Consider the following 15,215-nt stretch of genomic DNA (forward strand, 5'->3'; position numbering starts at 1 on the left):
GAGTTCAAATTAGTGAAAGCCGTCCAAATCTGCGAGTAGGAGGGACATTGAGGCGCAAAGCATCTTAAACTGACTGTGAAAATGCAACATAGCAGTAAAATAAGCACATTTGTGCCTTAAAGTATTGTGTTACTCATCCACATTGGAGAATGCTGTATTGATTATACTTTAGTACTTATTTAGTATCACTAATATTTATTTAGTTACCTCTTCATTTGCTGTCTTTAATTACTCTGAAAGTATTACATTGATTGATGCACTGATTAGTTCTGACATTAGGTCAATAACCCTTTTTGTTTATTCTGAATAAGTATAATTCATTGTCCCATAAGAGCATTTTAAATGACTATATTTCTAAAAAATTGTTTCATGTACAATTTTATTCCTTTACTGGAAAAGTAACCAATCGACATGTAAAGAACAAATGTTGTTTAACAACCGCCCCACTGTGTATCAGTGGATCTAAATGGTTCTTGCTATTGGACAGGTGGATCTGAATGTTCTCTGGGCTCCAAGCTTCACAGTTGCCTTCTTTTACCTTGATTTGTCCTAGTTCCAGTGTTCTATTTGTTGGATCAATCCGGTCAGTAAGGTGTCCCATGACGATATACAGAAAGGTGTAGAGCTGTAGCAAGTGTTAAACTATATAACACAATATTTTTTTCACGCAGTGTGCATTGACTTGTTTCACGCTCAATCCACCATTCTGTGACCTGTTATACTGTATCTGCGTTTGTAAAACTCAATAAAAAAGTTTAGTCCTAAAATAAAATTGATACACGTCGCATTGCATTGATTGTGTTTCCCAAAACATAATATTGAAATTGCCTGCAATACATTTTTCTGCCATCAGATGGTACCTTGACAGAATTGTACTACGCATGTCAGCTGAATGAAAATTATGCAATTCATGCATGCTGTGCTTTGTGAATCAAATTATTGTATTCACATCCTGCCCCATATTAATCAATCGGCAACACTTGTGTTCACTGCCAGTCATTTGCAGAAAAAAAACACAGGGTGAGTAGAGGAGACCTGCAAGTGATTGACAGTTACCTCCACTCAGACCACAGATACTGCACTGTGTAATTAAAAAAATGTTAAAATGGACAACATGCTTTCCTCCCAAATCCTCTATGAGCGAGCCCCAGTCCTCTACAGCCTGAATTGGGTTTTATTATAATAGGGAGACCACGAACATGTGGACACTCTGCTATACTCTGGTTAGTGCACTGCTAGAGCCTCTATTGGCAGCTGGGGGGGGGGGGGAAGGTGCAAAAATCAGCTACCTGTCCTGCTCTGGGGCTCTTGCTATCCCCTCTGGGCTGTGGGGTCAGGATAAATAAGAGGACTGGTATCCTTAAAGTGGCAACTAAGACCCCTGCCCATTACACCAAGAGAGTAAAATTGAATAAATGACACACACACACACACACAATTTTAAAATAAACTTTAATTGGACACTTGACTTCCCCAAACCATTGTTCTCCACTTTTTATTAAATATAAATAAAAGTCTTACTTCTTTCTTGATCCATCAAGGTCTAAATGGAAACTAAAATCTTATTTTCTTTTTCTTGATTCGATGTAATGAAATTGGAAAAAAATACCTGAAAAAATCCCCATAAAACAATCCCACTCAGGTAGAACAACAGCTGTAAAATGACCATGACCAAGAGCAGCCAAGACTCCCCTTACACTTCATTTATCTTGCTTGCCACAGTGAGTGGACTGTCAGAAATACTAATTACGCTTTTTATACCCCAGTTATTCTACATGGACAAGGGGAGGTGGGCGCTAGGCATGTTCAATATAGGATAATCCCCACCCTTTCCTAACAGTAACCAGAGTTATGTTTCCCTCCCTAATGTAAAACGCATCAATCATTTGCTTAATTGATTAACGTTGCATGGAGATTCGTTTTATTTAAACCACTATTGTTTATTGTATTCTGTTGGTACAAGTTACATACCTGCTTATTTTTTATACTGTATATTTATAACTTTACAATGATTGCAACACTTTCACTTAATGTTGATTTATATATTGTACACTGTTACAATAAATAAAACAATAAAAAAAAATCCAAATGCAGAAAGTGAAGAAAAAGAAAACTATATCCGCACAATTTGTTACAATCGTCATTTCTGTACACACCACACTTTGTTATACATTAACAGACTACATTTTAAATATACTTTATGGTTTCAAGTGGACTTGTATCTTGAGTACAAAGACGAACTGACCGATCAGGAAAAAACATGTTGTGACTCTCCAGGCTCAATTCTTATCTGTATTTGTCTACTTTATGGCAATGGTTTTAATACCATGGAAAAAAAACACAATGGTAATTCAGAAGGGTAATTTAAAAATTAATAAACTAGTTTGACAGTGTTTATTATGACTACTATGTCAATGAGACAAGGGGGTTAATGTTTCAAGCTGGGAGTTTCCGGCGGGTTTGAAAAGTGGAGATGTTAGCTATAGCAACCAATCAGATTCTAACTATCATTTTGCAGATTCCCAATATCAAGAATATAATGAAGGGTGCGCCATAGAACTAAAAATTTGACATGAAGGAATAATTGCAGCGTAAATAGTGCGGATCTGTATTACTATAAATAAAAATCTATTTATTAAAACATCAACATATTTAGTAGAATATACTAAATAAATGATAACTAAAATCTGGTTGCTCTAGGCAACATCTTTCAAACCTGATGGAAACTCTCAGCTTCATACATTTACCATTTGTATTAATTAATAAATGGTTCAATAGTCCTTACTGAATGACTATCTTGTTTTCTAATTGCATTGACACTGGATGACCAGCTTTTGCCTGGTCTTATTGATGCTGAATGAAAGGCTTGGGATGACCGCATTGACACTGGACAGCTAGCTTTGGGCTAATTGTCCTGATACTTGATGACAAGTTTAGTTCTGGTTGTGTTCGCTCTGGATGACTAGCTTCGATCTGAGTACTGGATGAGCAGTATTTGTGTGATTGTATGAAGAGCACCATATATAGATATTTAGTGATATAATTAAAGTTGTGTCACAAATAATAGAAAAAAAACAGAGATGGGACTGGCGTTATCTTGCACTTACTGCAGAACAAAAAGTATGTGTAGGGAAACAGAATAAGTACAAGTCTGAAAAATAAAAGCCTTCTGAATGATATCAGCAATTGGTTATATCAGCTTTATATATGACGGGAAGTATTCTTATAATATTACCTGGTGTCTGCTGCAGATAAACCCAATCTGATCCATGTGAATCAGTCTGAAGTCAGCAGGGAAACAGGGGAAAGGGGAAGTTTAAGAACACGTAATAAACAGATTAAACATTTAAAATGCCATAAGAGCACCATCAAAACCAGCAGTAAGCTAGTATCTGCTAGCATGGTGGATGACAACTGAGAGCACATTATTAATTATTATTAAATGGGAAATATATATATATATATATATATATTTCATTCATCCACAGAGAAGGCACAGGTTAAATTGGTAATAAAAAAGTAGATGCTTAGATGCTGCAAGTTCTAATTTACCAAGGATGCAGGAAGTAAAGTCATTCCTTTTGGCCTCCTAAAAAGTACAGAAAATAAAGATCTTAACAAGGGCACTATGTCCTTATCATCCACCTATAGTTAAAAATAAAAAATCTTACCAAAGTGAGTCTAGTATTGCATTCATTTTATTAAAAATTCCAAGCTAAAAATAGATTATTCCGAAAGAAAATGCCTATAAGCTTCTTTATCGATGGTATTTGGTCCCGACCAGATTACAAAAAATCTTCCCGGACTCATCCAGCTCATGTTGGAGAGGATGCTTGTCAGAAGGGTCCTTCCTCCATATTTGGTGGCAGTGCCCCAAGATTGCCCCATTCTGGTCGGAACTACGGAACTTCGCATCTCAGATTCTGCAGATTGACATCCCGGTCTCTCCCAGATTTTTCCATCTCCCACTTGGAATTCCATCCGCAACTAAACACCAAACAAAAATGTTCCGCCACATAGTTTCTGCAGCACTATGTCAAATTGCCACTAATTGGAAACAACCCACCGCGCCCACTATGCAGACAATTATTAATAGAGTTTGGCACTCATACAAAATGGAGTTTATGACATGCATACTGCGCAATACCTCTAAATCATTCAATAAAGTCTGGGAACCTTGGATGTCATTTTTTCAAATCCAAATTCCTTTTGCCCTATGACTCCTCTAAAACACTCCACTTGATATCCCTCCTCAACCCGCTACCTGTCACCCCCCTTCCCCCACTTCTCTATTTCTTGCTCTGCTTTCTTTCTCTTCTCTTCTATTGGCGGTCTGCCACACCGCCTCCTAATCTATTTTGCCCACTTTTCTCTGACTGGCCTCCTTTCTGTTTCTTTCTTCTTCTATCCCTATAGCTAAAATTTGGTCAATCTCAATATTCTCATTATGATACACAATGTTTGTATTAGTCCCTGAATGTGTATAACCTGATTGTAACATATTTTGTCTTGGACTGATGCTCATTATTGACCTTCTCAAAAATAAAACTTTTTTTTTAAAAAAAAATAAATAGATTATTCCTCATTAATCCTAAATAGTCAGACCTTTCAGTCTAATATACAAATGTATCAGTATAGACCACATAAATTATTAGACCCAATACATTTCCAGTAACAACCTGATATCAAATCCTTATATATTGCCAGTTCCTTTGGCAGTGAATTAATTCTGGCCTCCAGTTTCATTAGGTGAGGAGCAGCATTCACCCGTACATGCTCTCTTTAGGAACAAATAAATATATGTAGTCTGAACAGTGCAACCACATGCTTTCTCAGCCAGTGTCCTCTTGCTCAGGAGTTAATCTTTGTACCCATGTTGTATTGCAAGCAGAGCAGTCCTTAGAGTTGATGTAGAGTTCACTGCCGGTGTTTGGTGTCTTATGCATTGGTCTTAGTGTTGGTTTTGTATGGCATAGAGGTGGTCATCTGTATGTACAGCTGAGGTCCACTGAAGTGTAGGATATTAAAATGAATATAAAACACAGTTTCTCTACTGACACTTTTCTTTGCAAGTTGCAATTTCCTGAGATGGCAAAGAAACGCGTCAGTGAGTTGGTGAATGGTTCTCCAAGTCCTCTAACTTGAGGATCATCGCCAGCATAATTGTCACGTAACCTGAGTTTGGAGTAGACCTTGAAGCCCCGCTCTAGGTGCACTTATCCCCAAAGAGATGCGGAATCTAACAGTAGAGAGGTATTCACCAGGGATCCCCCACAAGGGATTGTGGACTTAGCTGCTCTCTAGCCGCAGGTCGCAGTCCTCTAAGGGGGATTAGAGCAGGGTGAGATGGCACCGTGGAGTGGAGCAGGACTGCTAGATGATAAATGCAGAGGTTCAGGTGAACGGCAGTGAACTGAAGCGCTGAGGTCTTTAGGAAGCAAATAGCTGAGAACACGACTGATTAGGAAGCACAAAGTTCCTGCAACAATACTGCAGGTCTTGATCATAGAACAGGTAACACAGGATACCAACTGAGAAGGGGTGAACTGCAGAGAACTGATGCACTGAGATCCCTGGAAAGCAAATAGCTTGAGGACAAGATCGATGATGAGGCACGAGGTTCTTGTAATAATCACAGGTCTTGATCGTGGAACACTTAACACAGTCTGTGCAGTCAGGAGCCAGATAGAAAGCATCCTAACAGGTAAGAAGACCTGAACATCTGCCAACTTGGTAGAGAGCAGGTGCTTTAAATAGTCAGAGCTGACAGTCAATTAGCCAATCAAGTGAATGCAGGAAGTTTTGAAAAGACCAGGGGGCAAATGTATGAACATGCGGGTTCTTCAACACCCGCGTGTTCGGCGATTAAATTTCAAGCAGCGCTGCATTGTAAAGGGAAGTTTCCCTTTACAATGCAGCGCCGCTTGAAATTTAATCACCGAACACGCCGGTGTTGAAGAACCCGCATGTTCATACATTTACCCCAGGTGTGCGCATGCTCAGTTGAGACCAGCAAGTGAATGTAGGGAGTGAGAACCAAGGGAAACAGGTAAGAACAGTGACCAAAATGCAGGTTAACTGGTGCAATGTGTGATAATAATCTTCAATCCCTGTCACTGTCAGTCTTGACAAAAATATTTGCATGCTGCTCTAGCTCATCCACCCTATGGCCTATTGTTAGTATTTCCTGTAGGATGCCTTTTAATAAAATGTGGAGATCCTTCCTAATAAGCTTAAACAGAAAGGCAAGGCTATAACTACCATAAGAGCAGGGAGTGCACCTACTATGGGGCCCACAGCTGAGGGACCCAGCTGTTAAAACTCCATGTGAAAATGTGAGTTTTCCCATTGGGCAGTACATGGGGACCCTAACTAACCACTGTTATGGGGTCCACTAATGTTTAGTTACGCCCCTGAAGAGAGGTATGTGAACATACGTCCATATCATCAGGATAGATCAAAGTCAGAGGTACCTCATCCTTAGAACCAGAGCTGACCATTCTGTACTGCAGTAGGAAGTAGTTATGTAGCACTGTGTAGGTGCATGAACATGGAAGTCTGGCTCTAGGGGTACAGGCTTACCATTTAGGTGGCCTTTATACTCCTGACTCTGCCTGTAGACTGCAGGGCTGAAAGATCAGGTTCCCATCATTCTATGGGGCAGATTCAATTAGCTGTGATGTGCCAAGGAACATCGCGGCTGCTCATTTTTACTATTTATGTAGTAAACAGTAATGCTCACTTTTACTCACATCTCTATGGGGCGCGAGTACAGGTGAGCGGATATTTCCCTAAAAAATATTTCCGCATAGAGTCTCGCGGCCATTCCTGGGACACTATGTAGCAATTTTTGAATTGAATCTGCTCCCATAAGTAATATTACATACATTACAATGTATATGTATATGTTATTTTAAATACATATCTACCATTTTTTAATGGTGATTTCCACTGTATTGTATTTAGTGTATATAAAATAGCTCTGTTTAGGTTACACAGGGTTTAAGGAGTAGTCTTTTCAGTTTTGAGGTTTAGTTTGCTTTAAATGTGAGTATCCAAAAGACAATTCATACATTGTTCTACTCTTAAACATTTATATTTTGTATCTGTAATATAGTGCTTAAATTGGTAATGGTAAATTAAATGATAAACCTATATATTTTTATTTTTTTTTTCACTTTTAGAAACAAACTTTTTTGTAATTGTCTGACTGCTCTTAAGGGTATTATACAGTATAGTCCTTTAAATTCAATGTGCATTTTTATACACATGACAATGGATACAAAAATTACGTGTATCTGCATTAAATGCAGCCATGTGGAAAACAATGTAAAAAGTACATAAAAAGCGCACTTATGTCAAAGCCTCCTAAGGTTACGTCCATCCCGCTATTTTATTTTTTTCCCTAACAGCCTTTTTGGTTTTGTACACTAGAAATATAATAGATGCATGTCATATTACACAATGAAAAGTGGCATTTGAAAGAAAAAAATGCGATACTTTTTTAGCCACTTTTTGTAAGTGTTTTGTACACTTCTGTTTGGCAGAGGCATAAGACCCTCCAAAATCCTAATGCTACCCAACTGCTCATGCACTATGCACCTGTGTCCTCAGCGGGGTCATACCTGACTTTACACCAGTGGTGTAAAGTTAGTGTCACTCACCGGACTGTGAGTGCTTCTTCCCGTATATTTAGGAACCGTGGCCGTCCTCCATCCTGAGGGTCTGCGCATGCGCAGCCCTTTCAAACCCTTCAGTACCTGTTCCTTTAACTTAATTGGCAGATCAGGCAACGCTCCCTATATTAAGCACCTGTGGTCAATACCACGTTGCCTGATCTTGGAGTCTCATTCCCCATGAGCCTCTGAAGGTGTTCCTGTGTTTCCTCGTGTATTCAGCGCTGCTGATTCCTGTGGTTTCCAGACCACTTCTACTCCTGTGGTTTCCAGACCACTTCAACCCTCCTGTGTTTCACCGTGACTGTTAGCTGATTCCTATCCGCTGCCTCCGTGCACTACAGTCTTCAAACCACTTCAACTCTGCTGTGTTTCATCGTGACTGTTAGCTGATTCCTATCCGCTGCCTCCGTGCACTACAGTCTTCAAACCACTTCAACTCTGCTGTGTTTCATCGTGACTGTTAGCTGATTCCTATCCGCTGCCTCCGTGCACTACAGTCTTCCAACCACTTCAACTCTGCTATGTATCATCGTGACTGTTAGCTGATTCCTATCCGCTGCCTCCGTGCACTACAGTCTTCAATCTACTTCAACTCGCCTGTGTTTCATCGTGACTGTTTGGCTGATTCCTATCCGCTGCCTCCGTGCGCTTCAGTCTTCAGCTCATCTCATCTCTCCCGTGTTTCCTCGAGACTGCTACAACTGATTCCTATCCGCTGCTCTCCGTGCTCAACAGTTCCAGCTCAGCTCTGCTCTCCCGTGTTTCATCGTGGCTGCACCCGCTGGTTGCTATCCGCTACCTCCGTGTACCTGCAGAATCCTGCTGACTGCTACTCCTCAGTTCTACTCGTGTCTACAACTGCTGATCCGCTCTCCGTGCTTCTCAGTGTTCCTGCTGGTCTCTACTCGCCAGTCTGCATCGGATCTGCGCCTCACTGCTTTCATCTCGTCTAGACCATCGCTACTCTTCAGGGTTCTCCAGGAGTCCAGTTCTACATACTACTGCTTCCTGAGTATTTGTTCCCCTGCTGGTCTACCTACCTGTGCACTGCACCTACTTGATTACCGCTTCACCCTTCAGGGACTTCGCATCCTGCCGGCCTCCAGCCGTTCAGGTATCTCTGCACTCCTGTCTGACAGCCTGCTCCTGAACCACGGTATGCATACTTCTCATTGACTGTGCTGGTGTATTGCATATCTTGCTGCACTGAGTTTGTTCTCCTCTGGAGTTTACTATCCGCTGGGACTATTACCATCATTGACTGTGTTATCTTTTGCCCGGATTGTTTCAGTGACTTTCTACTATTGCAGTGCTGTTCAGTCATTACTATATTGTGCATGTTATTGTGGATCAAGTTTAAGGTGCCCGTGTATCCTCTGTATTGCAGTCTCTCCCCGTGCTCCTCCTCACATATATATTCAGTGGTACAACTTGCTAGAGGCAGACCACTGATCCCTGTTTCCTGTGTCACCTGTTCCAGTATCCTCTCACATAGCAGTGGTACAACTTGCTAACGCAGACCACTGACTCCCCGGATACCTCCACTTGGATTTCATTCCTTCACTCAGACAGCGGTACAACTTGCTATCCGCAGACCGCTGACTCTCATCACCTCCTCGTTTCTGTTGGACATTCCTCCTCACTATAGCAGTGGTACAACTTGCTACCGCAGACCACTGACTACCCTCACGTGTCCTTTGTCCATACAGTTCCTCGTGTATTACTACATCCATATTACCAGTGCTGCTAGTCATAGACTTTCCTGAGCATCTCTATCATCTACTATTTCCTGTTCCGTGATCACCCTGCTACCAGAGTACCATATTACCATCTATACTGCTCTGGTAAGCCTATCACCTGGTGATCACTGGGTAAAGACTCCTAGTGCCCGTGACAGTTAGTTCTCAAATACCTAAACCAAGAGATCAGCAAAATGAGATGGGACTAGCACCCATTTTCCACTAAAATAAATCCTATAAAAGAAAAAATTCTCTAAAGGATCAGAAAACTTGTACATTAATTATACATCAAGACTGGCTTCTTCTTTCTTTTTTAAATTCCATAGGCATTTTGTTCCCCTCACGTCATGTCAAGGATTATGGACAATGACGCAGTACTTGCTTTTCATATGTCTATCTGGTCTATAGCCTAGGAGCAATTTTAAAAATAAAATCTATTCAAGTGAATGGAAGGTCCATGTGGACGTACCCTTACAAGAACAAAAAAACAACAACAACAAAATACAGATTAAATAAACAAAATTGAAAATAAACAGTAAAGTACCATCTGAATTATGTTCTATTATACATTGAAAACTTCTCCAGTGACTTCAGTTATATCTCTTGCCCCCATCCTAAAATGCCTGTCTTATGACATTTTTCTGGGGGGAAAAGAAAGAGGTAAATTAAATTAAATGGGTGAAGGATATCTAAAGAACGGGCTTTGATTTCAGAGAAAACAGATACCTGCATAAACCAGGTTGATGCTTGCAAAGTACAACGCAATGCGCTTTTTTTTTAAATAAACAAATAAATAGACAATGGTGAAGTGGTGAAAACTGTGGAATCATCACTTTGAACCCCTGAGTTGTCCTGATCAAGGTAAAACTGAAATTACGCTGTGCTTACTACATTTGAGTATATAGTAGGTAACATACGATTTTCACTTATACAGGATATATCCACCGTTACATGACAATCCATAATGACAATTATTGCTGCTTCATTTTATTCAAAGCGATCGGAGTCCGTGACCTTTTGTATTTCAAGGACACTGCCATTTAGCTCTCATACTATGTACATCCCATTCAGGTAGCGCCATGCAATGAAATTCAATAACGTTTTTACTTATTTCCCTGGATACCCTAATACCTTCCTTCTGCAGAGCAGCTCTCTTTTTTTTTTTTTGTATCCACAGCAACATGAAATCCCTGCTGGAATTAGCCACCGCTGCTAAAATGCAGGTGCACTTGCTAAATGTTTTAGTGGCATTGTGCTCTTATCTTCAACCTTTTTACGGAAGCAACACATAAATAAGAAACATGATTAGTTATAGCTTTAAAAGGAATTAGACATGCTTGATTCCTTTGCCTAATATTCATGTCAACTATTTAATTGGGTAATCCAGGCTTTGCTGTTTTCTGTATTATGGCTAGATTTACATTAAACTCAATTAATATGATAAACCATTTATTTATTTCTCTAAAAATACAATAAAACATGGCAACAGCATTTTACAACAAATCTAACGTAAAAAAGAAACACAATTAGGGTGATTACCTTCTAAATAATATGCACATTCTCTTTATTTTATGTCCGTTGTTCTTCAAACTGTACAGGAATAATTGCACCACCGCACAGACTTTAGGCTAATTGTAGGTAAGGTAATAGTTGATATAACCTAGTTTGCATTGCAGTGTGTTTTCTAAACAGACACCAGCCACTGTATGTAATCTATGCTTCCGTGTACGCAACACAACCAGCCATTGCGGGCAGCGTCCGCAGGCTTTAGACAGTAACATAGTTACCATCGGACCCGCACAATACCGGGTGACCCTGTTAGTATATTTAGAAAATAAAAAAGTTGGTTATACTTTCAGTATTAATATGCAACTATATATTTGATGGATTGTAATTATTTCTATTCAGCAGAGCCAGATTTAATTCTTAAGAGCTAGTGGTACATACTCTAAAACCAGCCTTATAATACAGTTTGCTACTCCTGCTCAGCTCTGTCAGGCCCTACATTGGTCACATCTACTTTACAAATTCAAATATAAATACTAACATACAAAGCCATTACCAAACCTGCACCAACGCCCTCTTATATCTATTACCTTGTCTCAAAACATCTCTGAACTCAATCCAGCAAGATCTGCACCACTCTCACTCTTTATGTGCTCCCACTATAGAATCTTTTTTCAGGCTGCACCCACCCTGTGGAATTTCCTTCCTCCTACAACAAAACTTTCCCCTATCCATCATTATCATCACCATTTATTTATATAGCGCCACTGATTCCGCAGCGCTGTACAGAGAACTCGCTCACATCAGTCCCTGCTCCATTGGAGCTTACAGTCTAAATTCCCTAACATACACACAGATACAGGCAGACAGAGCGAGAGAGAGACTAAGGTCAATTTTGATAGCAGCCAATTAACCTACTAGTATGTTTTTTTGGAGTGTGGGAGGAAACCAAAGCACCCGGAGGAAACCCATGCAAACACGGGGAGAACATACAAACTCCACACAGATAAGGCCATGGTCAGGAATTGAACTCATGACCCCAGCGTTGTGAGACAGAAGTGCTAACCACTTAGCCACCGTGCTGCCCTATCCTTCAAATCTTTGAGTGTTTTGCTGAAAACGCTCTTCTTTTGGTAAGCTGATCAAGTTGCAGAACCAACTTCTTAACCTCCTTATGCTAGTCTTCCTGACTATCACCTCTCTGGATGTAAAACTTACATTCTCTTTCTGTACTCAAATTTCCTACTGACCCCCAAACCGACATTGCTGCCTGTCTGGATCATATAACTGCAAGAAGTACTATATCCTATTGCAATCTGGCTGTACCAATATGCAATCTGTGGAATTTAAAACTCCTATTTTTCTATAGAATGTGAGCGGTGCCATCTTACCTCTTTGTTTGGTAATACACAGTTGTGTTTTATTACTGTTGTTCTCAATTGTAAATAAATATTATTATTATTATTATTATTATTATTAATAATGATATTCCATGAAACTGTAGTCAGGATTGCTGTTCCATTTTAATCACATGCACAGCACTGTCTTACACACTGTAAAACTTTGAATGCTGTTTTGTCAGCAGCTGTCTACACATGCACAGGGCCGGATTCCCTCGCGAGGGCCCCCCCTCCCCCGTGATCTGAGCTGCCCGCCCCCCCCCTCCCCCGTGATCTGAGCTGCCCGCCCCCCCCCCTCCCTCGTGATCCGAGCTGCCCGCCCCCCTTCCCCCCCCTGATCCGAGCTGCCCGCCCCCCCCCCTCCCCCGTGATCTGAGCTGCCCGCCCCCCCCCCCCCCTCCCCCGTGATCTGAGCTGCCCGCCCCCCCCCCCTCCCTCGTGATCCGAGCTGCTTTAACCTGTAAATGTATTTGTTTTCCCTTTGTATTTGTGTAAAATAAATATTTAGGGATGACTGTACAAATGTATCTAGTTTCTGTGATGGTGCTAATAAGTCCTCTTGCAGAGATCACCATTTAGTACAGCTCCATTATTTGTCTCTTCCTCCCCTTTTGATCACATTTATACCTCATTCATACTGCACCAAAATCACGGGTTTTTGCCAGGGCGAGCTCAAACGACCCGGGTCTTGGTGCAGTATGAATGGTACAAGTCAAAAGTCCCGGGTCTAAAAACCCGGGTCTTCAACCCGAGATTTATCAAGGGGTAATTCCCGGGTCAGACCCGGGTTGCCTGCACTATGAATGGTGCAACCCGGGTTGCACAGAAAACAAGCTGAATGGCTGTCTGCCTGTCTCTGGAGGATGATGTCATCGGTGGGAGCCCATGGAAGATTCGAGAAGGAGTTTAGGAGAAATGGTGGATGGTGGAGTGCAGATCAAGCTGAAGCAGAATCGGAGTTTGTTCCAAACAATCACCACCCACTTTTGCATCATCTTTATGCTTCAAAAAACCAGTCACCTTTCAATAACATCACCATTTTTCAGCCAATGAAAACTGCTCTGGTGATGACTCCAATAAATTGCCAGGGCACAGACTTGTGCAGTATGAATGGGGTCAACCCGGGAAACTCCCGGGTCCGAGGTGCAGTATGAATGGTGTTTCTGAGCTGGGACGCTCCGAGCCCTGGCAAAAACCCGGCTTGAAAAACCCGGGATATTGCCGGGGTGGCAGTATGAAAGCGGTATTAAACTTAGGACCTTGGTAAAACCATGTTGCACTGCAGAGGATTTGGGGAACTAAAATGTGTTAGAGTTGGAAGGGGTTCAACTCTAAATGACAGTGCAAAAATAAAGCTGTCCAGTATATGTCTGTGTTAGATATGAAAACAGTCAGTATTTTACCTGTGTGCCCAAAAATGTAAATAAAGTATGTTTCCCTCTAAAATTAGCTGATTATTGACCTTTGTATTTTCCTTAATTATGTTAATTGACTAATGCAATTTTGTTTTTTAGCCCACATTTGAAATTCAACAATATCACTTTGATTTCAACCCATGGTCTTCCTGGAAACAACCCTCCTGTTTCTTGTGCGGATCGAGATTTTCTAGCCAGCAGGTGGGTGTAACACAACATAAACTGCAGACAAGACCTGTACTGGCCTTCATAGTTAAAGGGTAAGGGGATCCAACAGTGGGCACTGAGCCTGTGTGCTGACTATAAAAATGACTATTTAAAATTAAACGTGACCTTAATTGGATTCCGTATTTCTTTCCAACACTGTAAATGTCGGCACTTAAGCAGCCCTTTACAGTGTCGGAAAAATGTACGCCTTGATTTACTTCAAAACCTCCAAGCCATTGTGCCACCATCTCTACATATGTTCTTTAGTGCATGAAATGTGTATATTATGTAGCACATATGAAGTAAGCAATATAGATATATATATATTGATAGATATAATGGGGTGCCCCCACTGAAATATCTGTATACTTCCTATATTTTGTTTATCTCACTTATTTAAGCCCTGAGAGTGCCTCCATCCCATCTTTGGCCTCTCTCTTTCCCTCCCTCTTCCCCTCTCCCACACTCTCCCCCTCTCTCTCTCTCCCTCCCTCCCTCTCTCCCTCTCTCCCTCTCCCTGTCCTTCTCCATCTCTCTTCCTCCTCCTGGTGATCTAATGTACAGGTTGGTGGATTAACACATAAAGGCATAAGGTCCGATGTACATACATATGATAGCAAGGCGCTATATCAGTGCATCTTCCCATCCACTGGTAAACTGAATATACAGTTTCCTGCATACATGCAAAATTATGTTTCACAAGCGATTTAATGCCGCTATCGGAGTAGGGATCCTAGGCAAGTATACAGATCACTGTGTCATAACCAGTGTCAAGCCTGGTAAATGTAAAAAGCTGGAAATTGCTCCAATACATTGTGAATAGGGAGGAAGCAGGCCAAAAGTCAGTAACTGCCACATTGATAAAAGTGATTTGAGCATGGAAAACCACTTCAACAGTAACGTTATTAGGATAATATATTTAAAAATCATAGCTCAACCATGGGCCCAAATCTGACTTGCAGTCTGGGTTATCATCATCATCATCACCATTTATTTATATAGCGCCACTGATTCCGCAGCGCTGTACAGAGAACTCACTCACATCAGTCCCTGCCCCATTGGGGCTTACAATCTAAATTCCTTAACATACACACACACAGACAGACTCGGGTCAATTTGTTAGCAGCCAATTACCCTACCAGTATATTTTTGGAGTGTGGGAGGAAACCAGAGCACCCGGAGGAAACCCACGCAAACACAGGGAGAACATACAAACTCCTCACAGATAAGACCATGGTTGGGAATTGAACTCATGACCCCAGTGCTGTA

At 41.0% G+C, this 15,215-nt stretch overlaps 1 protein-coding gene across 1 annotated transcript in view; it reads left to right on the plus strand.

Moving 5' to 3' along the window:
- CFAP61 (cilia and flagella associated protein 61) overlaps positions 1 to 15,215 on the plus strand; it is a 228,483-nt gene that overhangs the window by 107,497 nt on the left and 105,771 nt on the right. The window contains exon 19 of the mRNA XM_075203834.1: positions 13,839 to 13,940. Coding sequence (XP_075059935.1) covers positions 13,839 to 13,940 — 102 coding nt within the window. The remainder of the gene's footprint in view (positions 1 to 13,838; positions 13,941 to 15,215) is intronic.

Source organism: Mixophyes fleayi, chromosome 3, assembly GCF_038048845.1.
Source record: "Mixophyes fleayi isolate aMixFle1 chromosome 3, aMixFle1.hap1, whole genome shotgun sequence".
In the NCBI taxonomy this organism is placed as follows: domain Eukaryota; kingdom Metazoa; phylum Chordata; class Amphibia; order Anura; family Limnodynastidae; genus Mixophyes; species Mixophyes fleayi.